This window comes from Vitis vinifera, chromosome 18 (assembly GCF_030704535.1).
Source record: "Vitis vinifera cultivar Pinot Noir 40024 chromosome 18, ASM3070453v1".
NCBI classification, from domain to species: Eukaryota; Viridiplantae; Streptophyta; class Magnoliopsida; order Vitales; family Vitaceae; genus Vitis; species Vitis vinifera.
This window is the reverse complement of record NC_081822.1, coordinates 25,069,842-25,093,278: the sequence shown is the minus strand read 5'-3', so window position 1 is coordinate 25,093,278 and position 23,437 is coordinate 25,069,842. Positions and strand designations below refer to the sequence as shown.

The window sequence follows — 23,437 nt, the reverse complement described above, 5'->3', positions numbered from 1 at the left end:
TTATGAAGCTAGAACAATGGATCAGCAAGAGTCGAAAGAGAGGAAAAAGACAACAACATGTAGCAAAGCTTGGAAATGATGAGTTGAAACGAATTTATAATTATCACTAGAAAAGATTGTTGGAGAGGGAAAGGATCTCGACAAACTTGATTCTAATAAAAAAAACTGTGTTGAAAATCTTGCTGGAATAGATGTTGACAATAAGGATAGACGCTTAGGTCAGACACGAGCTAAGTATAATGGTAGTCCCAAGCTTGAACAAGGCAACACACATGTAGTTACAAAATAAATCTAAATAAAATAGTTAAAAGAGATTTATGCTACAAGGGAAGATTTTTCTAACATACACAAGATCTTTAGGATACAACCCAAGAACCTAAGAAGGTTAAAAACATACCAAAATAGGTTAATTCAATAAGTTATACAAAAACCACAGAAATAGGATTACAAACAAATGTTTATAAAATAAATCTATTTAAAATGGTTAGAGATGGCATAAAAATCAAATAAAAAATCTGCAATATATATAAAATGTCTATAATATATTTCAAAAGCCCAAAGAGCCCAAACATGCACCATATGATACAAATTTTAATAAACATTTCGTAACTCAAAAATAGGATTGCATAGTTAACCACAAATCTCTATTGTAGTTAAAATATTAAAGTCTAAATACATGATAACTCTAGCTAAGAAAAATCAAAGATAGAGTTATCATGGTTTTGTAGCATTTTGGGTTGTCGTCCTTTGGGATTAACTCTAAAGTGTTTATTTGTTTGGCTATTAGGTAGTCATAATCTCACCAAATTGTTATACTATATAGTCTCCCAGCCTTGAACGAACACTAAGCTTGTACTAAAGTTTACAGTAGTTTTAACCTACGGGTGAGATCTTGAGGTAGTCATATATTCTCCATGGATTGGGTTATTGTTTATGGAGATCAATGACAACAAGTATTCTCAATACAAGTGCTATGATATCTTATGGAGATTGAGACAATGTGTCCCTTGGGTGATCCTAAGGATGACTTTTTAGGAAATCTATGGTCATAGTGGTTCCTTAATTGGAACTTGATATATGCTCTTTGTGCACTAGAGTATGACAATTGATCATACAATAAAAAGATTTGAGACTCAAAGATTGTAGAGGTAATCTTGAAATATTGATAATATTCACTTTGTTAGATTACAAACACAAGTTTATAGGGAGTTTACATATAATAGATAGTAGATCACATACCTGAACTTATATATACATATAATGCTGAGTTAACTTCAGAATTTGATTATGAGGGAGCCCATATTTTTATATGGGTCATAGTGGTCCCTGCTAGAGCTTGTATTCTTTGATAACATGGTTTATAAGGGTTAGTTGAGTTTTTTATTCACATATGTGAATAAGGGTATTTTAGTAAATATATGAAGTTGTATGAGACCTTGTGAATGGTCTCTTCAGACTAAGCTAATTAATTAATTGGAGCCCATAAAAGCCCACCGGTGTCTCATTCAGACTTTATCATTACGATGAATGGTTGATACCCCGTGTTGTATATGTAGTCCAATTCGTACCATAAGGTCCATAACAAATGCCCAATTATAGCAGCATAGGCCTTCATCAGAACAACTTGGGGAAAGCCAAGACCCAAGATCAGTGGTGGGCGTTGGTGGAGTTGGGTCCCACCTTCACATAGCCCTTCGTTTCACCGTAGCCGATTGACCAGTATCCAACCAACGCATTCAACCCATAGTAGATCTCTCTCTTTGCTGCTGGCGTCGAGGAAGAAACTTACCTTTCTGTCCAGGTGCAATCATCTATTTCCACCTTACAGTCTTGGTTCCACATATTGATTTTCTGTTCTTTTTCATGCTTTGATTTTCATTGGGTTTCACTTTGATACATCTGTAAAACCATTCCGTTTCTGGGGTTTTCTTGTTTGCCATATCCATCTGTTTGGTTGCTGAGAAAAATTGAGGAAATGAGCATGTTATGTTCAGAATGCTTTATTTAGTGATTTAAGTTTTTGAGGCTTTTAGGTGTCCTCCTATTTGGGTCTCGCTTTATTGAAAATTTGAAATGGATATCCACTAAAATGAACTGTAGGAGATGGGATAGGCAGTGCACAGGATAGAAAAAGAAGAGTAGAGGAGCGTTTCTACATCTTACTGGAGTGTTCTGACTGGGGTAAGCATGGTTTTTTCGAGTTCTTAGAATGCTTGTAATGCATTCGAAAATCCCTTCCAAATTAAGCCGAGACTTAAACTATTAGTTATCCTTGGAGACCAATCAGGGTTTGCTCTTGAAGACTAACATATCAAAGTAAGTCATTTTGTTAAGGCAAAGGTATTGATCTGTAGGACGAGTGAGTAGGTAGGGGCCCTATTAAGAGTTTTCAATGAGCTTTCCCCATTTTATGTTGCTCTTATGCAGTTCTACATCTATTGGAAGCAAAGGACTTCATTTTTCCCTTTTTTTTGGTGATTACAGGGTATCCCTAGTTGTACTCCCACTGGATAATAAAGGAAGGAAGCAACGGGACTTTTAATGGAAGGACTTGGTTACATGTTCAAACATGAGTTTAGTGGAATGGGGTTTTAGTTGTCAGGGTTGGGATTCATTTGGGGTTGCTCTCACCTTCTATGGTCAATGAGGCTTTAATGGGAAGTGGCTCTGAAGTTTGATGTTTCATGAAGAATAGAGCAATTTATGGTTGTTATGGTGGGGGCTTTGTGGGGTGGGGATGGGGAGGAGATAAGCTTTCTGACAATAGAACCTTTGTTTGGAGAAGGGCATCTTTCAACTAGTTTCCATTGTGTGTGTGCTGCATATAGGGGATATGGGGGGCTCAAATAAAAAAATCTGCTATGAATTTCAGTTTTAAAGGAACCTTAGGATGGAGGGTTGTTCCAATACCACCCTTCTTATACCTTTTCTAGTCAAAGAGTTAATCTCACTGGACCCCTTCCCTATACTTGCTGCTATGAAGAGGTGTCTTTTGTATCTCAAACCATATCCGACCTCTATTGAGCATGTTCACTTTCTCTATGGAGAATGACCTCAAAATAGGTTCTCATCTCCTGATGCATTCCTTGTTTCGTCTTTGATTTGGAACAGATTTTAGCTGAGATAGCTAATGTGTGAGTTATTCCTAGTAGAGCTGGTTGTCCTATTATATGCATAGACAGACGATCAGTGATTTGAGCAAAATGTCTAGCTTATAATAAAAGTTATGCTATGTCACTAGCTGTTGGGTTATAATGAATGAGGTTACCATTGTATCTTTGATATTCAGTTTATTACAGTTGAGACAATGGAATCCATTGTTGAGTTCACCCCTTCTTGTGAAGCCCCATGTTGAGAAATAAGATGTTTTTTCTCATGTTTTCTCAACTGAAAAGCTGCAGTCTTTCTCTATTTCAAGATGCCAGTAGAGTGATAGAAATATCAGAGGGAAAAGAGTATCTGGTTTGACTTGGTGGCTGTCCCATTACAAGCATGGAGGAATTTCACGTATAGGTTCCAATGGAAGTCAATGTCTATCACTATTTTGGGCCATAAGTGAACCATTGTGTAAATGATGATTTGTCTATTACATTGAAGCAGTATTCTTAGTGAAGTTATGTCAATCTTTTTCTTGTGGTACCCCATGCTGAGGGATTTAGAGGGAATTTTGATCTCTTGTTTTACTTTGCTAGAACATGCATTCTTGCTGCATTATGAAATGAGAATAGGCTGATAGAAATTCCAAGAAGAATAGACTGGTTTGGCTGTTTGGTCTGTGCACATGTTCTCTAGTTATCTTATCTTGGAATTGAAATTTTAAAATCTAAAATAAAATAAAGTTAGTGTTAGCTGAATTATAGTATGTTTTAGCAGTTGTGAACTTTGAAATGTGGTTTAGTTAGACAGTATGATTCTGGATAAACATCATCTAACATTTCTTTCTTTCATTTCTTAGCTTCAAGAAGGATTAGACATTACGTGTGACAGGCTGGTGAAATGGGTTTGCTTTAACATTTTCACTTTAGTGTGGTCTAAGTAGTTTATTTCAATTTGGTTCTTGTATCGGGAACTTCTTTGAATTGCAACTAGCTTTAGGGCTAATCTATTGAATCCTTTACAGTTAATTTAAGGTACGCATGAAGTTTAAGTGTATTTTAAAAACCTAATTAAAGTAAAATTGCCAGCCATAATGTCTCAATGATGTTGTACTATGATTAAAATTTCCAATATTACACATGCTGATAAGGTTTTTCTGAAATATATAGGGAAGGAAAATTGGAAGCTATCTTGATTCTTGTCTACTTCCAGGAGGCCTCATGAAAATATCTGAATGAAGCTAAATTCCCTGGAAGCAGCCAAGATAGCCCTACCCTGTGACAAAATAATATTTCAACACAATTAGAAGCTTTGTACTTAAATTCCATAATTCTTCATGTTTTAATTGAAGTCTGCTAGGTATGAAAGCTAGACACCAAGTAAATGAGATAGGCCACTTCTCTAAGGTACTTATTGATGGTTGTGAATAATAATAGTAAAAATCATTTTATGATGTTTTTGCCCTGGATACCTGTTTCAACTGTTAAGGAGTTTGGATGGGGATGTGGGAGGTTCTAAGCTTGAATCCCTATATGGAGGAAAAGGAACAAAAAATTTTAAAGATACAATTAAAAATAAAAATTATTATTTTATGATGTTTCTACCACCATTTATTCTTTTTTCTTTGTTTGAAAGTGCAGGGATGCTTGGAAAATCATTTGCTTCTCCTTTGCTGACCTTGGATTTTACAGCACGCTTATCTTTTTCTAGTGTGAGTACCACTTCCAGAGCTTATTACTAAGATGATATTGGACAAAATGGAAATAACATTATTATAAATGGTTTTTGCACTATAAAACATGAAAATTGACTTATTTTGAATCCCATGCAAAACCAAATAAACTGATTTGGTTTGTGCTCCAAAATCCACCTAAACTTTTGCAACTCTTCTTCAACTCATACATTTAATAGCAAGAAGTCAACATGCATAGATACTTTCCTTGGGCTAGTGAGGATTTTGAACTGCATCTTCTATGTTAAGATTGTATATCCTGCGTATCCTAGGGAAAAGAAGAAACAGAAATTCTTTATGGAGTAAAGGGACCTTCATTTAATGGTTTCGATTGGGATCTCCATGGTCCTTACTTTCATCCGTATCAGAACAGAAGAGATGGATCTATAAAAATTTAGCAATTCTTGGGACCAAGTTCATCTTATTTGCAGCTCCTTTTAGTTAGTTATTGAGGGGCAAAAAGGGTAATCTTAAGCTATAGGTCTCCCAGTAAGTCATGCTTGGATTGAGAACTCATGGACTTCGACTAATAGTGTGTATGACAGTGTTTCTATTCAAAGTGCTTTTAATAGAAGTGCTTTCTCTAGAAGTGTTTCTGGGAGAATTCCTATTAAGTGCTTCTCTAAGAATTACTACGAGTGATTTTTCAACTTTTTAAAAATGTTTCTGAACTTTGCCAAACACCCGATTTTTCTTCAAAAACATTTTTATACTAGAAGTGTTTTCTAAAAACACTGCCAAACAAATTAAGTATGACCCCAAACCCAATATTATATGAATGAAAATTAGTCTTGTGGATGGCCCCATTTCAGGCCCTACAAGTTGATAAAATAGTTGATAATAAGTAGGTTAAAATGAAGAAGCAACCCACATTTTCGGTTATTTCACATCTAGTAGTGGTGCAACAGAAATTGGCTTTCTAATATATGTGACTCATGTATTTTTTTTTTTTGTTTTTATGATTGAAATCTCTTAAGGATTACTGGAGAAAGAAAGCATCTTAGAAGTTTTGAAGGAGATAAAACACAAGCTCCATTTGTTGTTAGGAAAGTAATCCCTTGGTCTCTTTCCATGCAAGAATGGTTTCAGTGGTGAAAAATTTTCATACTCAAATGGTCTCGTCCTTATCATGGAAAAGTTACTCAACATCAGGGGGTGATCATTTCCTCTATTTTTGGCTAACATGAATACAAGAATATCAATCACAGCCTCATGTAATATTTAATTTGTAAAGAAGCTGCTTAATCGCTGAAGCAGTCATAAGTGGAAATGTCTGATTCCTTAGAAATAAACAGAGCTTTAGCAAGTTATGAAAATATTGTTAGCATGAACACTATAAGTAGAATGGAGATAGGAGCCAATTCAATTAGTTAGTTAAAGGAGTGTAAGTCATGTATTGAGATACGAGTCAAATACAGATGAAATGTATAAATCTCAGTAGAGGTTGGAAATAGATGATTTATTCCTTTCACTTGTACTAGCAAAACAAGATTTGCTACCATTCTTTAGCTTTTAGTTTTTGGAAGTTAATTGGCATGTTTTCAGAAAATTGGTTAGATAGTAGAAGGAAATTATGAAGTTGACTAAAATGTTTAGTTTTATGGGCACAAAATGTTTGGGTAGTTAAGTTACTACATGTTCCAAACAACTACTATGTGAATATTAAAGGAGTGGTGACAAAAGAAAAGAGAGAAACCAAAGGTGAGTGAATCAGTCAGGAGTTGGAGATCAAACTGATGAAGGGTTTAGCTGCAGGAAATTCATTTTAAGATACATTGATCATGTGCAGTAAATACTAAAGAATGCAGTGTTGGAGTTCAATTCAAGTTGAAGGAATTAAAAGGATAACAGGACAGCCAAAAGGACTGTGTTGGTTTAGGCTGCAGGAAAAAATGTGAATGACCAGTTTTTTAGAGAGAGATAGAGAGTAATTGGTTAAGTTGATCAGGTATAAAACTGGGGGTGGGAAAGTCCTGCAGCATTCTATTTCACATGGACACTTCAGAAGTCGGGTTTTACTGAAATTTTATTGCTAAAGTTCCTCACGCTGCATGTCACCATTAGGAAAATTATTAAACAGAGTGGATATTTTCTGTGACTAAGAATGTAGTAGTAAAGACCTGATCATGCTTGACCCTCAAAAAAGAACCGTAAATATTGAATGACAAAAGCATTGGGGCATAACTGAGATGCAATTGTCTTGACATCTTCCATTATTCTTGTACGTTGACCCATATACGGTTTTAAACAATCTCTTTTTAGCTTTTCTTCATAATAAATTTTTCTTCTTTTCTCATTGCAGACTGATCTTGCAACAGCTGCACCAAATAACTTGAACTTCTCAAATGGCATTCTACCAAATGTGACCAGAGGTGCTTGTACCTCCCTTGCTGCAACTAAGAAATGGGAGTTGCATTCAACGGCACAAACTGCAAGTATAACACTGAACGATGAAGATGGGAAGGCATGGGAAGCATGCAAACAAGCTCTGTCAGTGTTTCAGTTCAGTGATGAGGAGGAAGACAAGATCCTTGGGAAAGCATTTGGCCATGTCCATTCACCTTACTGGAGCGAAGAGCGGAAGAAAGAAGTCCCACAATTTGAAATCGTGAGTGAAAAACTGGAGTATTTGAGGAGTTTAAACCTTTCTGATGACGATCTGGGCAAGCTCCTGAAGAAATTCCCTGAAGTTCTCGGGTGCAGTCTTGAAGAGGAGCTGAGGAACAATGTACAGGTCTTAGCCAAGGAGTGGGGAATAGAAGGTAAATCACTAAAAAACGTTCTTCTTCGTAACCCAAAGGTACTGGGTTACAACGTGGACTGCAGGGGAGATTGTATGGCACAATGCACACGCTGCTGGGTTCGGTTTTAGCTTTCATGAAACTTCAATGTTCTATCTATGTCCAAGATCTGTTTCTGCTCAATTATCTGTAATTCTTTAAGATGAAAATAATCTTCAATTTCTAGCATCGTAGCTGTGTTATGTGTTGCATTTTGAGGTCTGGCTGAATGCAGCCAGTGCTACGTATAAAAGCTGAGTTGGGTTGAAATCCATTGTAATTTTTGCTTTGTAAAAGATCTTGATATTCATGTGAGAACACTCACTTTTAATTTTATTCATCAATAATTTGAGGCTATGCTTGGTTCCGAAAAGCTTTAAGCTATGTTTGGTTCTCAGAAAATTTGAAGGAAAATGCAAGGGAAAGAAAATATAAAAGAAAAGTAGAAAGAAAGAAAAAATAAAGGAGAATAAAAAAATAGATTAAAAGTTGATAAATTATTTTTTTTGTTATTTTAAACTCATTTTCTTTATTTTAACTCATCAATATAAAGATTAAATAATTTAAAAATATACAAGTTTCTAATTAGTTTTAATTATATTTTATTTTCTTTGATATTTTTTATAGGACAATCAATCATGAAAAAATTATTTTCCTTTACATTTTTTTTCTTTCCTTAGTATTTTATGGGAACCAAACATAATCTTAGGGAAAGAAAAAAAAATGTTGAGGTATATAATTTTATCATATTTGATTTTACTATAAAAAATGTAAAATTTAAGTATAATTAAAATTATTAAGAAATTTGTATATTTTTAAATGATTTAATCTTTATATGGAAGAGTTAACTCCGTGAAAAAGTTTTGAAATAATATATAAAAATAATTTATTAATTTTAAATATACTTTTTATTTTCTTTCATTTTTCTTTTCCTCATATTTTCTTTCAAACTTTTTAAGAATCAAACATAGTTTTAAAGTTTCTTCTTTATATCAAATTAAGATTTGTGAAAGTTATATATTTCCTATGTTTTTTTTATTATATTAACGTTAAAAAAAATAATAATAATAAATAAATAGACCAAAAGATCCAAGGTAGGAGATTGAATGTTTTAAATTCAGCCAAAGTTGCAACACCGAGTGTAGATGAATTTCAACTATGGATAACACTTAAAAAGGGGTGAATGTTTTGATATTTTCTTTCAATCTTACCAACAAGAAAGCAAAACAAAAGCAATAAGGGATGCACCAACACTCTCATGAGAGGATGATCGATGCAATTCATATGCAAATGAATCAACAATGTTCAAATAAGATATACAAGGCATTTCAACTATTCAAAACACATTTTCTCATATCCATTAACACAAAAACCAAGTCAAATTATTTCATACTATTCCAAAGATTAAATGATTCAATTTCTACTCATTACCTTAATAGAACAACAAATTAAATCAATGGAAGTTTTATAAGCTAAATAAAATAAATGAAAAGATGAGATAAAGGTAAAAAAACCGTAACACCAAAATTGAAGATAAAAAACCTCCAAATATATAAAAAACCACATTCCTCTAGGTAATTAAAAGTATTCACTACGGAGAAAATTAATTAAGTACAAGGATTTATCTTGTTCAAGTCTTTAATCCTATCTCAGACCATTTGCCTAGAGCTTTTAAACTTCAACTACCCACTTTTTTCTTCTCTAGCATACTTGGAGTCCACACCAAACTTGATATCGTCTTCTTCTTGATTCCATACATGAAGAAATTTGGATTTTACCTTAAAGATGATGAATATAAGAGTAGGATTGAAACCTACATTGAATCAACCTATTTTTAAAGAAATTTTCTCACTTAAAAGATATTTTTTAACTCAAACTTGTCAAATTTTCTTTGAAATTAAACATCCCATAAATAGGTAAAGAACTTGAAGCTCAAGGAAGACCATCTAGTTCTCACAATTTTGAAACCTTCTTCTAGAAATAGGGCTTAAATGCTAGGGTTTTAAACTCCATCAAACGGTTTAGATTTATTTGAGAAAAATGAAGATTTTGCAAATATGATCAAATCCTAATTGATTAGACGGGACCATGAAATTCTAGGTATAATAAAAATTGTTACCCTTAGTGTGGCCAATCAAAAATTGATTCAAATGTTCTAAGTACAATTTTTTACATGCTTAAACTTTAACTCCAATTTTCAACAAAAAAAAAAAGTTTAAAACTTGGTTGATCAATGTTTAATATCATCCATCACTTAAAAAACTTTCACCCTCTCCCTTAACAATCTTCAATCATGGTCTACTTGGAATGACGTACAAGAGTTAAAGGGAGGATTTGAAGCAAATGAGCTAGGAGAACACAATGAGAATTGACCCGAAATTGCCAATACACAAAGATGCTTGCACTCTTCCCCTTTGGCAATTTTAGGGCAAAAACCCTTTACAACTCAGATGAGTACAAGTATACCTTAACCCAATCTCATATAAGACACAAATACTCATCCTCACAACCTAGATACTACAAAACCTACCGCTAAAATTTGATAAACATAAACTGGTTAGTAGCACCTACACAACATGGGAAAATATTCATAGATAACACCATATGTAAAGTATCTTGAATGAGTCAAAACATTCTATACCAAAACGAGCAATATCTAATAATTCCAATAATATCAACTTGTAGAAATCTCTCTCACTATTGTCCCAGAAATAGACTAAGGGAAGAAATAAATCTTTTCAAAATCCTAAAATAGATCCTCAATATTGCACATACAATTAACCAATAATAAAAAAAAAACATTTGTATAAACCATTACTCTAATAGAAATTCAATATCCATGTAAACAATTATTAGCAAAATATATCAACATTGACATCCTCCCCCTCAACCCAACTATATATGGGATTAGATAAGAAATTTTGAGAAAGAAGCTTTAGGAAACCAAACCTTTTAGAAATATGAAAGAACCAAGATTAAGCCCCAAATTGAACAAAATATCACATTCAAGCTCCAACACTAATATTGAAAACATTAAGAAGCTAGCACCAATTGACTCTCACATTTTCCATTTTAATAAATTTCCTTCCTCTTCTCTCTCTTTCTCTCTTTCTCTCTTTCTCTCTTTCTTTTTATTTTTTAAAAAAAATACAAAAACTTAAAGAAAAGTGGCTATGATCACAAATTGATTACCAATTTGATTATACAAACACAACTCTCGGTCAAGCTCAAATACAGTTGATTGATCAGAATTTCAGTTGTACTTTTGATCATACAACATCAGGTCCCGATTTTGGTTGAAAGTCTAGTGATCACCCTTTCTATCATAAACAATCAGCTCTTAGTTTTTCTTTACAAATAGGTGATTGATACAGTCAATCAATCAATCAATTTTGATCAGAGTCATTCAGCTCTCAATTTTGCTTTCAAAAAATAGGTGATCAAATGAGCTATGCAAAAAATCATCAAAATGAGCTAAAAATTCTATACAAACTTAAGAAAAATGAGAAAGATGGTGCAAACAAAGTTAATGATCCTAAGAAAATATTCAAAATAAAGCATTAAAGCTTAAAACAAGAATCATTTGACATTTGATTATTTATATGCATAACAATAAAAAATGCTAACAAGAGACTTTTGACTTGAAGAGACAAGGCAATGATCATATGAAACTCATCAATTTATCATATGATAAAGATAAAAAGTAAGGGATTATTAACACTCCATTAAGTGATTTTTAGCCAAAAAAAAACTCACTTATAAGTCCATAAAAAGCTAACAATGATAGATACTTTCCACTTATAAGATTATATTTTATATCCATGAACCAAAAATTATTTTCAAGATCACCTTCATCGTGAGAGCAACTCAATTTTATTTCCCTTGAAGTCAATTTACATACCTTTTAATTAGATTTCTATTTAACATGATCGGATTATATCTTACACTACTTTTGCATCATTATAACAAAATAACAATTTGTAAAAAGAAAAATAAACACAAGTCCTCATAAGAACGTCAATCATGATTGAAACATAAAAAAAATATATATATAAGGAGATACCAATGTGTGGGAATAGCTAGGTAAACTATCCTAAACCTTGGGTCATTAAGGTGTATGAAAAAACTATCGTACACTCTTTAGATCTATGCAAATGAAAGCAAATAGATATTTAAACATAGATCCATGAAAATAGAAGCAATACCTACATGCGATATAAACGTTTCATGATCAATTCTAGTTGGTGAAGAGGTGATGCAAATTTTGAAAACTAAGAGATCTTTCATCATATAGCTTTCTTTCTTGGATCCCAGCACATGAGGATGGTGGAATCCTCTCTAATGGGATGGAGGCTAGGGTTTCTCTCTATGGAAGGCTGAATGGCAAAGATGATATAAATTCTAAACCCTTAAGGGGGTTTATTAGATGTTTATTAGTTGACACGAAAGACATGCAAATTAATCCACTCTCTAGCTTTTCTTTAATAAAATGTTTATATATCTCAACATGTTTAGTTATGTCATGTTGCACTAGATTGTTAGCAATATTTATGGTTGCCTTATTATCACAATAAAGCTTCATTAGTCCCTCAATTTTGATCCTTAATTCTTCAAGTAGTTTTCTCAACTAGAGGTGCTCACACATACCTTGGGGCACAACTCTCACTTCTGCCTTAACGTTACTTCATGCCACCATTATTTGTTTCTTACTTCTCTAGGTTACAAGATTTCTACTAACAAACATATACAGTAACCTAAAGTAGATCTTCTATCTACAATTGAGTCTATCTAATCTACATTTGTAAATGCTTTCACTTGAATCTGTTCATTCTTTTATAATAATAAACCCCCACTTGGAGTTTTCTTGAGGTATTTTAAGATTTTGTACACAACTTATAAATGCTCCCTTTTAGGTGCATGCATGAACTAGCTCACCATACTAACAAAGAAAACTATATCTGGTTTGATACGTGACAAATAAATCAACTTTTCCACAAGTCTTTGATATCTCCCCTTATTGACACACTTTTACCACTTTCGACAAGGCTAATTTTATGGTTTGGGTCAATTGGAACTTCGGTAGGCTTGCAACCTAGCATTCCTACTTCCTTCAACAAGTTAAGTGTATATTTTCTTTGTGTGACTACAATACTAGTCGTTGAACACCCCACTTCCATACCCAAGAAATATCTTCGAAAACTCAAATCCTTTATCTTAAATTCCCTTGTAAGTTCCTTTTTCAGGTGAAATTTCAAACACATCATCCCCCTATCAAAATTAAGTCATCAATATATAATATTAAAATGATTGCTTCACCTTCCTTGAAAGATTTGAAAAACATGTTGTGATCTAGCTAACTTTATAGATACCTTATCCCCTTAATAGACTTTGAAAAACGATCAAACCAAGTCCTAGAAGATTGTTTTAATCCATATAATGATCATTGTAACTTGCACACCTTTTCTCTACCATAACTTTCTTTAAAGCCAAGTGGTAACTGCATGCATATAGACTTCTTCAAGTTCTCCATTCAGAAAAACATTTTTGACATCAAATTGGTGGAGAAGTCAATTTAAGTTTGCCGCAAGAGACAATAAGTATTCCTCTTGGCAAGGTCAGTGAATAGTGTAATGCATTGAATTTTTTTTTGTCACACGTTATTATTGGAATTACTTAAAAAAAATATCTGGTTGCTAATGGATCATGCATTTGAATAGGAGACTTTGTAGGAACGCCTAAAAACATGAGTTGTGCGTAATTATCTCCCTGCATAAAGATAGGAGCCATACTATTAATTTCCTCTATAAAGAGGCATTTCCGATATCATCACAAAACACCACATTCCTCTCTCTCTCTGTTCTTTGAGTTGTTGGATATTTGAAGCTCTGACAATGGCTACCAATAAGGCATTGACACTGGTGTTGGTCATCCTTTGTTTTGTTCTCGTTCATGAGGTATGTGTTAGGGAGGTTTTAATTTCTTTTTTCTCATGGAGAATGAGGGAAAGGAAATGGGAAAATAACCAAAAAAATAAAATAAAATGAAAATTATAAGGGAAAGTAAAGAAATAAATTTGAAGGAACTGATTTTTATATCAATCTTCAACTTTTTTTGCACTTTTTTTTTTTTTTTTCTGTGAGGGGATGAGAAGATTAAAAATGAGTAAATTTTTTCCTTTTTTTAGCATTTTAATAAATTTTAAAACTTCATTTTCTAAATGAGAAAATTATGCTATAACTGGTTTTTAATTCCAGAATATTTACATTTTTACCATTAATCCTTGAGACTTTTTTTCCAAATCTTTTTTTGGGTCCTTTCAAAAACATGAGTTTGGGTTGATTCCCCTTTAGCCCACTAATCCTTAGAAAGGGAACGAGTCTAAAGCATAAAGATATGAAAACTAAGTTTGGGTTGTAATAGTTATGAAAAATAGTTTTTTTATAATAGTTTTTGAAATATATTCTCTAATGTTTTGTGAAATACTTGTTTGTTTGAAAACTTGAAATATTTTTAACTTATTTTTAAAATTTTTAAACATGTTTTAAAAATAATTTTTATATTTAAGACTTTATTTTTAATCATTCTTTATGTTTGTATAATTATTTTCTACAACTTTCAAAAAATAAATGAAAACAATTGAAAAATAGTTAAAAATACATTATTTTCTATTTTTAAGAACTGAAAACAAAAATAGTTTTTTGAGTATAAAGTTAGGACCCCTTTGATCATGTTTTGTAAAACTTGTTTTTAAAAACTATTTTTTTTTTTAACTTAAAAATAGTTTTTAAAAGCAAGTTTAAAAAAACTATTTTTAAATTACACGATCAAACAGACTATTATTTTCTTATTCTCGAAAACAGTTTTCAAACAAGACCTTAGTCTGCTTGTGATAAGTCTATGTTGCAATCATTTTTCAAATTAATATCATATGAAACTTTTTTTTATGATAAATTTTTAATTCTAAAGTTGTTGGATGCCGTTTCATTTATGCTTGATTTTTCTTGAATGATCGCTTAATTTTGAACCTCCATTCTAGTAAAAAAAAAAAAAAGTAACAATAATAATAATTAAGTAAAGAACCGATGCGAGGGGTTGAGTTAGTTGGATTAAGTCACACCATAATATTTTCTATTATTATTATTATTATTATTATTTCTGATTTAAATTTAATTTTGAAATTTTATGTCAGTTGGAGACAAAGAGTGGACATCTGGTGACAGCTAATGCTGAAAAAATAGGTAAGTCCAATTTTATGCAATCGGAAATAATTAATCTCAGTGGTTTATTTTCCTTTTTTTTGGAAATTAAACAAAGGAAAGGGATTTAATGATACCAAAATTCTGAACAGAAAATATACTGATATTTTTAGTGATATCTTTCTTCCAATAATGTTCGTTAAAATTAATGAAAAGCATTTCATTAACCAACATACTTTCTCAAAATTTTGTTGCATAATTCTGTTTTCTTAAGGAAGAATTTCCAATAAAAGTTAGTAATTTGGGTACCCAAAATTTATACTATGACCAAATAATTTTTTTATGAAATAGAAACTCTATATTTGTATAAACAGTGAAAGATAATAAACCAAATAGCATTTGTAGGAAGTGGGAAAATCTAGTTGAATATGAAAAAAATCATATGAAATGTCATTGGTGTTGTGATATTGGGGTTTAGTATCTTGAATTTAACATTAAGGTAAAGGGTTAATTTCATTTTATTTTTTTATGAGATTTTGGTTAAATATATTTAGCCCCATAGGTTTAAAATTTCATAGTGTACCTCCTTTATTTTGGGTGAGAGGGGAGATAAGTGAAAATAAGAAATGAAAAAGATAAGGAATGTATTTAATAAAATTTTAAATTGGGGTTAGGAGTATTTAATCGAAACCTTAGAGGAGGAGGTCATGAATGAAATTTACCCTTAAGATAAACGCTCTTAGCCTTGTGTTTTCCTCCTCTTCTCAATATAAATTAAGAACATCTGTCATTTTATCTTATAAGAAAATAATAAAATTAGCACAATTTTTTACAGTCTTTTATGGGTAAATCATGCAAGTTAGGGGTGACAATTTGTATTGGTAAATCATATTCATATCATGTTAAAACTTAGATATTCTATTATATAGTTCAACCCAAAACTTGACACGAATAATAATCGTATAAAAAACATGAGCTCAAATATTACTTAATTATTAAATAGATAATAAGTTGTGTGACCCATTTAATAATCGGGTCCTCCTATCATGTTGACATGGGTCTTGTGTATGTCTGCATGATTAATATATCAACCAAATATGTTTTTTACTTAATTGACATATTTATTTAAAAACAAATTTAAAATGAGTCAAATATGGGTTGAATAGTTTAAAGATATAACTTAGTTAATAGTGAGATTATTAAATAGGTCAATTCAAGTCGATTCGGGTTATATAAGTTCATCCAAAAATTACCTGTTTATTAAATGAATTATGTAGGTCGACTCAAATTTGACTTAAACTCATTTATATTCAACCCAAAGTCATAAAAAAATGTGTTAGGTTCGTTTCTTGTCAACAAATTATATCAAATTTTGTCACCCATAATGCAAGTCTTGTTTAATTCTATTGTTGCATATTTTAGTTTCAATTGTTGTCCTTAAACTTAGCATACCTCTCATCGAAAAATAGTGGAAAATGGTGCATAGTTTCCAACATATAATAAGGTTTGATGACTGATGAGGTAGGTTGATGTTGATATTAAAATATAGCTGAAAGAAGTTGTATAAATTGTCAGACTGCAAATCCAAGTGTGCATACCGATGCAGCAAGGCGGGCTGGCATAAGCTGTGTCTTAGAGCATGTAACACTTGCTGCGAGAGGTGTAACTGCGTGCCACCGGGTACTGCCGGCAACGAAGATGTCTGCCCTTGCTATGCCAAGATGACCACCCATGGTGGTAGGCACAAATGTCCTTAATTATTAGGAACAATTTATTATCGATCTTCAGGTTTCCATGTATATACAATACGTACAAGTACATATGCAACTGTATGCATGCTTACCAAAATGTACAAGAATAAAACCAGAAGCATGCAGGTAGGTATTTTTCCTTAATGGATCTTCATCTCTTCTTCCTTTGCCTCTATTTTATTGCTTGCCCATTTGAATTTAGGTTATGTTTGGTTCCAGAAAGTTTTGTAAAAAGGTCATACCAAGCACATACTTGATACTCAAGTCCTATGCAAGAAAGCGATTCAGTGTAGTAGTACAATATATAGACCAAATATCTCACGTTGGAATCTCTAAAAATCCAGATCAAAAGCATAGATGGAATTTATTCCTTGCTACAAAATAAAAGGCAACATCGGGGAGGTCTCCCACACGCAAAGAGCAAATAAAGTAAGCTGAATAAATGGACGGAATAGATTCTAAGGGCACTTGGGCTTGTGGCCATGTGTCTTGAGACTGGCATAGCATGGGCACATATTCTTGTTGCCGTAAGTGCCTGGAGGAACGCAGTGGCATCTCTTGCAGCAAGTTTTACATGCGCGGCTGCACACATTCTTCCTCGATGCCTTCCTGCATCTCCTTGAACATGCATAACTGCAATCTGTTTCATCCATTAGGAAAAAATATATATATATCAGCAGTGATTTCCACTTTTCAAGCTCTCCATTCTGATTGTTCTACCTAATATTTAGGAGAGAAAACAAAGCAGTACGTACATATATTTACATACAACAGAGGATCAATATTTAGTCCAATTTATAAAAAATTTATCTTCAACCAATCATGTAAACATTCTTCAGGCACCCTCAATAAAGGGAATTGGAGATTCTGATCCAGCCATAGCCATAGAGAGAGGGAGAGAGTACAATGTTATCAAACTTTCAAAAATTATGTGTAGAGCTACTTACTGATTTTCCGAGGATGAGATTTTTTGTGCAGAGCTACTTCATCTCTGCTTTCATCCACCTGTACCCAAAGGATTAGATTCAAGACACCAGATCAATTGGACTGCCAAAACAATAGTTTGCAAGAAAAAAAAAAAAAAAAAGAGATTGGGTTTTTAGCTCAGATGTTCTTCCTTAGGTATCTTGTTGTAAGATTGGCCAATTCAGGCAGAAAAGTACCATCAGAGAGAAAGACTTACACTTGTAAGAGAATGTTCTGCATTACTGATAACCAATGAAGCTTCTGCAAAAGCCTGAAAAAAAATGTACATCATAGTACAAAATTAATCAAATTTAGGCCCAAAAAAAAAAAGAAAAAAAGAAAAAGACCATGGAACTATGATAGAGTTTCTAAATGCAATGCACCTGCAGGAGAAGGATGGAGATAATGAAAACTGAAAAGAGCTTCATGGTGATAAGGAGGAGTAGGGGCTACAGGATTTTGCAGATTGAAAGTGGGTGAAGAAGAGGATGGCCTCTTTTATAGGGTTTTGGTAACTTTAGCTTATGATAGAAAAGATGGTAAAAACTCACAGGCTTGGAGTTGAGGGACTGACTGATAAAATATTAAGCAGGTAGGACAACACTTTTTTGGTAGCTTCCCTTGGCATTTTAGCCTTTAGTTTTTATTGCATTAGCTATAGTAGTGTTGCGTTGGAGCAGAGTGGGTGGTGCATGGACCAGAGAGAGAAAGAAGATGGTCCCCTTACCAATTGGCCATGTCTCATGGCATGTGAATGAGGGAGCAAAATAAGATGCATCAACACATAAAGCATTGCATATCTACCAAAAAAAGATAAAAACATTGCATATGATGCCTTGTATTATTGAATGAATAATTGAGTATAATCTTGAAAAGAAGGAAAAAAAAACAAAAACAAATAGAGAAGTAATGATAATGTTATTTTTAACAGAATTATCTCATATTTAATGAAACTTTAATTTTAAGTCATGAATATACATTCTTCAACTTTTAACTAAAAGCAAATAATAATAATAATAATAATAATAATAATAAAATTATGGTAACAGTTGCTCTTTGCATATCATCTATGACTTGAATGTCTTTAAAATTTGGAATTCAGGATTTATTTTTTATCTTTTAGTTTTAAAATTTTCTTTATCTTTTATGATAGCCCTTGTCTATAGGGTAATCCAGAGTGGCGCATGGAAAACATGAAGGGGCTATTTTCAGCAGTCACGTGAAACGGCCTTGACAATCTGTTTGAAGAAAAAAAATTCATGTTAATAGCAAGTTTTTAACTATCCAAAGCAAAACAATTTTGTTACTTTGTGTAGAGTTGTTGGCTATTAATAGTTTCACGATAACAATTTTATCTTGATATATTTGGTTCCTCGAAAGTATTAAGAAAGGTGTAAGTTTATTATATTTATTGGCAATTCCAGTTCAAATTTCTCATTATGTCTCTTAACTCATATTCTTTAAATCCTCCCTCGAATACTTGCCTTTTCCAAATTGTTTAGTATTTGAAGATGATCATCTATTCACCCCCTCTAGGTGTTATTTAGAGGTGAGATTCATCTTCAAAAAGAGAAAAACAAAAAAAAAACATTAAGAAAAATAGATTTCTCATTTTTTATTTCACCATGAAAAATACAAAAAGAAAAAAGAAATATAATTAAAATTATTTAAAAATTTATACATTTTAAAATTATTTAATCTTTGTATAAGGAAATAAAATAAGTGAAATGAATTTAAAGAAACATGCAAAATAATTTATTGACTTTGAATCTATTTTTTATTTTCCTTTACTTTTTTTTTTTCAATTTTTCCTTCCTATTTTTTTTTTTGCTTTACATATTCTCTCAAATTTTTCGGAACCAAATGTAGCCTTGATATATTCACATGTAAAATATATTAAACTCTAAGGTCATGTTTAGTTCCCAGAAAGTACTAAGAAAATTAAAAAAAAAATGTTAAGGAAATAATTTTATCATGTTTGGTTGTCTTATAGAAAATAATATATAAGTAAAATTAATTAAAAATTTATATATTTTCAAATTATTTAATTTTTATATTGGAAAGTGAAAATAAGTAAAATGAGTTTGGAGTAGCATGTAAACATGACTTATTGATTTAAAATCTATTTTTATTTTCCCTCACTTTTTCTCTCATTCCATTTTTCTTTTCTATTTTTTTTCCCTCACATTTTCTTTTATATTTTTTGAGAACCAAACATAGCCTAAAAGAATTTGCATGAAATTAATTATAAGATACTAAATGTATGCTGAGACAACCTATATAATTAGGTACAATATTATGGCACATTTAAAAGTTATTTTCAAAATATATTTAAAAACAAGTTAAAAACATTTCAAGTTCGTAAACAAACTTTTGTTTCATAAACTTTTTTCAAGAACTATTTTCGAAAATAATTATCAAACGTCACTTAATAACTATTCTTAAAAATAATATTTTAACTTAGAAAACACGTTCAACGGATCTTTGAAAAAAATAAATTTTTTGGAATTTATTTTAAAATATATTATTTTTCATAACAAAAGTTTGATATTTTAATTTTTTTTTTCAAATATTAAATAATAATTAAAAAGACAAAGAATATTTTATTTGACCTTCTAACTAGCTGTTTAAGAAAATAATTAAATAATATTTTTAATAATATTATTCAATTTTTTTTTTTTTTTAAATGTGCCTTAGTTTTTTGTTTTCATAGGTAGTGTTAAAACCCTTTACAAATGAAAAAAAAAAAAAAAAAAATCCCAAAAACAACTTCATGTTGCATTTCCATGAAATAAGTTGGATATGTTTTTGTGTTTGTATTATGGGATTCACGTGTGAAGATGGTAAATATTCAGAGCCCTTGAATTGAGTGCGCAGAGAAAGGATGGATGCACGCACGCTCTGTTGGAAGTTTCTTTCACTTCAAATTTTGTATGTTGCGTTTTCACACTCCCGTGACTCCGGCTATTAATGTATTTGGATGTCCCGTGAAATCAAAGTCAACCTAAAACAACGTAGCCTTTCTAGGGTTTTCTTTTTTTCTTTTTCTTTTTTAATATTATTTTTTAAAAACAATGGTATGAAATTTCGAAAGGATTCTTTTTCCCCTTTTTTATTATTTTAATTTTTTTGACATATAAAATGGACAAGTTGAAATGGATAGTGACAAATTTATTTTGGCACACAAACATAAATGCATGTGGCAATTGTTTTTCCAATGAATATTTCAATACCTGGTTTTAACTAGATTTTTCCAAAACGAGACTTGAAAAAGGCTATTATTTGAGTTAAAATTATTCTTTGAAATGACGATATCAAAGTAGTGTTTGTTTTTTTTTACTTAATTTTAAATAGAACTTAGGACTAAATAATATTTAATAGTGTTAAGCTTTTAAATTGTTATTTTTTTAATATTGTATTTCTATCGAGTATTAAGAAGTAAAAAAAATAAAAAATAAAAATCAATAGATCCAATGTAGTAATGGTGATTTACTTTTAGCATTTAGAAAAAGTGAAACATTTTAGTTTTTTTTTTTTAAGAAACGAATAATAAGTTAAGAAAAAGTAAAAAAAAAAACCACCATCTAAGTCTTGAGAAGTGTTTATAAAACCAATTTTAAAAATTATTTTTGAAATTTGTTTTATAATGTCTTGTAAAACAAAGTTTATTTAGGAACTTAGAAATGTTTTAACCTATTTTTTATGTTTTTAAATACATTTTAAAAATAAATTTTACTTGTAGTGTTTTATTTTTAATTATTCTTCATATTTGTATAATTATTTTTTAAAATAACCCCCATAAAATAAGTAAAAACAACTTAAAACAATTAAAAGATGTTTTCTGAAAATATCTTTTCAGAATAGAAAGTTGTTTTCTATTTTTAAAAATAGAAAATTGTTTTTTGTATTTAAAAATAAAATATTATTTTTTGTTTTCTTGTTACCGGTTATTTTTTTTTTTTTTGGAGAACATAAAACAGTTTTCAAAAAAAGTTACCAAACATGGCCTAAGTGTCTAGTTGTATCTATATATTTTGTAAATAAAATTTTTTTGTATAAAAATAGATCATCTTATACAAAAAGTATAGATTTAACTTGTGTATTTAAAAATCACTTTCAAAAAATTTTTAATTTGAGATTATAAATTTTTTTTGATACCTCAATTTTTTTTAAAAAAAAAATTTAAATCATTACTTTTCAATATAAGCCTCTAAGAGATTTGGTATCTTATATAAAAGCCATTACTATTTTGTATCTTGTTGACACATTATTTGAGAGATAGTTAGATTCTTTATTCATATATGTGCATAAGAACATTTTGGTAAATAACACAAAGCTGCATAAGAACTTATAAGTGATCTTTTTGAATTGAGCTAATTAATTAATTGAAACTCAATAGGACCAACAATTAATTAAAAGCAAGTGTGCTAGTTTAAGTGACTAAGTCCAAGATGAGCTCAAGTCACTTTAAGCTCACAAGTAAGCCTATATAAACCCCATTAAGCTACATTTGGTTGATCGGATAAGAGAGAATATATATATATATATCTAGGATGTGATTTCCAATAGGATATGATATTGTGGACCCACGTTTTGCTCGATGTGTTCCCATTTGATTGTGTGATTTGCTTTTTTTATTTATTTGGTGAAAAATATGATTTTTAGAAAAGACTTAGAGTCGCCACTTATTTTTGTTTTATTTTTAAGGGAAAATAAAATAAGAAAGAAAACTCTAAGTGTGACTCCTTATTTGGAAAAAACAATCTCTGAAAAACCAAAGTCGGGTTCGGGGGTCAGGTTACTTATCAAATAGGTACGGCGAAAGTCTGAAGCACCCCTCTAAGTCCCTAAAAACAGGTCTCTACTAAATAAAGTGAGGCAAGTGTGACAATTGATAAGGAAATCAATGGATACCAATGAAATGATCAAATAATAAAACAAATCAAGCATGAGAATGAATAAGTAAATGAAGTAGGAGCAGGAGCGTACCTCAACAGTAAATAAGAACGTGCTATCATGGAAATAAGGTTAGCTCATAATGATAAAATTAGCACATGCACATCAAAGAGAAAAACAAAGATCAAACAATATTCATTAAGCATAACAACTGACAATCAGAGGAGAAAACTCACATGTAGGGGCCCCACCAAAACCCAATTGATTTTGCATGAATTAATCTCATAAATTTCATTGTTTTGGAATTATGAAAATTGTCTTCATGCTTATTAAAAATTGAGAAAATCGAAAAATTATTTGAAGATCAAAGAAAATTTGTGAAAGTGCTTACCTGAAAGGAAATGTAGAAAATTTAGTTAAAAATGGGATTTTTAGTGACTCTAAATCCTAATAAAGGAAGAAAAAAATGACTTAAAATTATTTGAAAACTAGGGTGCAATTAAAATTATTTGAAAAAACTAAAACTTGAAAATTGGAGTTTTGAAAATTGAAATTTTGGAAAATTATTCGAGAATGAAAGTTTTGAAAATTGGAATTTTAAAGAATTATTTGAGAATGAGACTTCTTAAAAATTAAATTTAAAAATTGGAATTTTGAAAAATTATTTGAAAATGGAAGTTTTGAAAATTGGAATTTTGAAAAAAATATTCAAGAATGGAAGTTTTGAAAATTGGAATTTTGAAGAATTATTTGATAATGGGATTTCTTAAAAATTAAATTTGAAAATTGGAATTTTGGAAAATTATACTTTGATATCAAAAGATGAAGAATTAAAAAAAATGATGAGATGTGGTCATTGGGTAGTGCACTAGAAGGGTTCAACCTCAATAACACTATTAGTTAGGTAGTCATGAGCTCCAAATGCATATTCTACACCATGAACTTCTACAACAGAGTGAAAAATCCCAAGGCCGACCCAATAGGCATAACCATTCATAGGTGTCAAGTCGTACACATTGA

The 23,437-nt window shown here is 31.0% G+C and overlaps 2 protein-coding genes across 4 annotated transcripts; one reads left to right on the top strand and one right to left on the bottom strand.

Moving 5' to 3' along the window:
• The first annotated feature begins 1,519 nt into the window (after positions 1-1,519).
• On the top strand, positions 1,520-7,965 carry LOC100241910 (uncharacterized). Of its 3 annotated transcripts, none has more exons than XM_002272604.5 (3): positions 1,520-1,801; positions 4,737-4,807; positions 7,131-7,965. In XM_002272604.5, exons 2-3 carry the CDS (start codon positions 4,739-4,741, stop codon positions 7,698-7,700), a joined length of 639 nt encoding a protein of 212 aa, XP_002272640.1. In that variant the 5' UTR covers positions 1,520-1,801; positions 4,737-4,738; the 3' UTR covers positions 7,701-7,965. The 3 variants fall into 3 exon arrangements, with proteins under 3 accessions (XP_002272640.1, XP_059590713.1, XP_059590714.1); XM_059734730.1 differs by having other exon boundaries at positions 3,956-4,807; XM_059734731.1 differs by having other exon boundaries at positions 1,568-1,801; positions 2,485-4,807.
• Positions 7,966-16,860: 8,895 nt separating this feature from the next.
• LOC100247045 (gibberellin-regulated protein 9) lies at positions 16,861-18,254 on the bottom strand. The gene is made up of 4 exons (XM_002272532.5): positions 17,905-18,254; positions 17,739-17,792; positions 17,503-17,560; positions 16,861-17,195 (listed from the first exon to the last, which is right to left on the bottom strand). Exons 1-4 carry the CDS (start codon positions 17,947-17,949, stop codon positions 17,014-17,016), a joined length of 339 nt encoding a protein of 112 aa, XP_002272568.1. The 5' UTR covers positions 17,950-18,254; the 3' UTR covers positions 16,861-17,013.
• Positions 18,255-23,437: the final 5,183 nt, after the last annotated feature.

What these genes read in the sequence shown, in the direction of transcription:
- LOC100241910 (XM_059734730.1), top strand. Translation starts at nt 4,688, where the DNA reads ATGATGTTTCTACCACCATTTATTCTTTTTTCTTTGTTTGAAAGTGCA. An exon ending in CACGCTTATCTTTTTCTAGT is followed by an intron (nt 4,808 to 7,130) that starts GTGAGTACCACT and finishes TTCTCATTGCAG; the next exon opens with ACTGATCTTGCAACAGCTGC.
- LOC100247045 (XM_002272532.5), bottom strand. Translation starts at nt 17,949, where the DNA reads ATGAAGCTCTTTTCAGTTTTCATTATCTCCATCCTTCTCCTGCAG. An exon ending in TCTCCATCCTTCTCCTGCAG is followed by an intron (nt 17,793 to 17,904) that starts GTGCATTGCATT and finishes ATTTTTTTTCAG; the next exon opens with GCTTTTGCAGAAGCTTCATT. An exon ending in ATCTCATCCTCGGAAAATCA is followed by an intron (nt 17,196 to 17,502) that starts GTAAGTAGCTCT and finishes TGGATGAAACAG; the next exon opens with ATTGCAGTTATGCATGTTCA.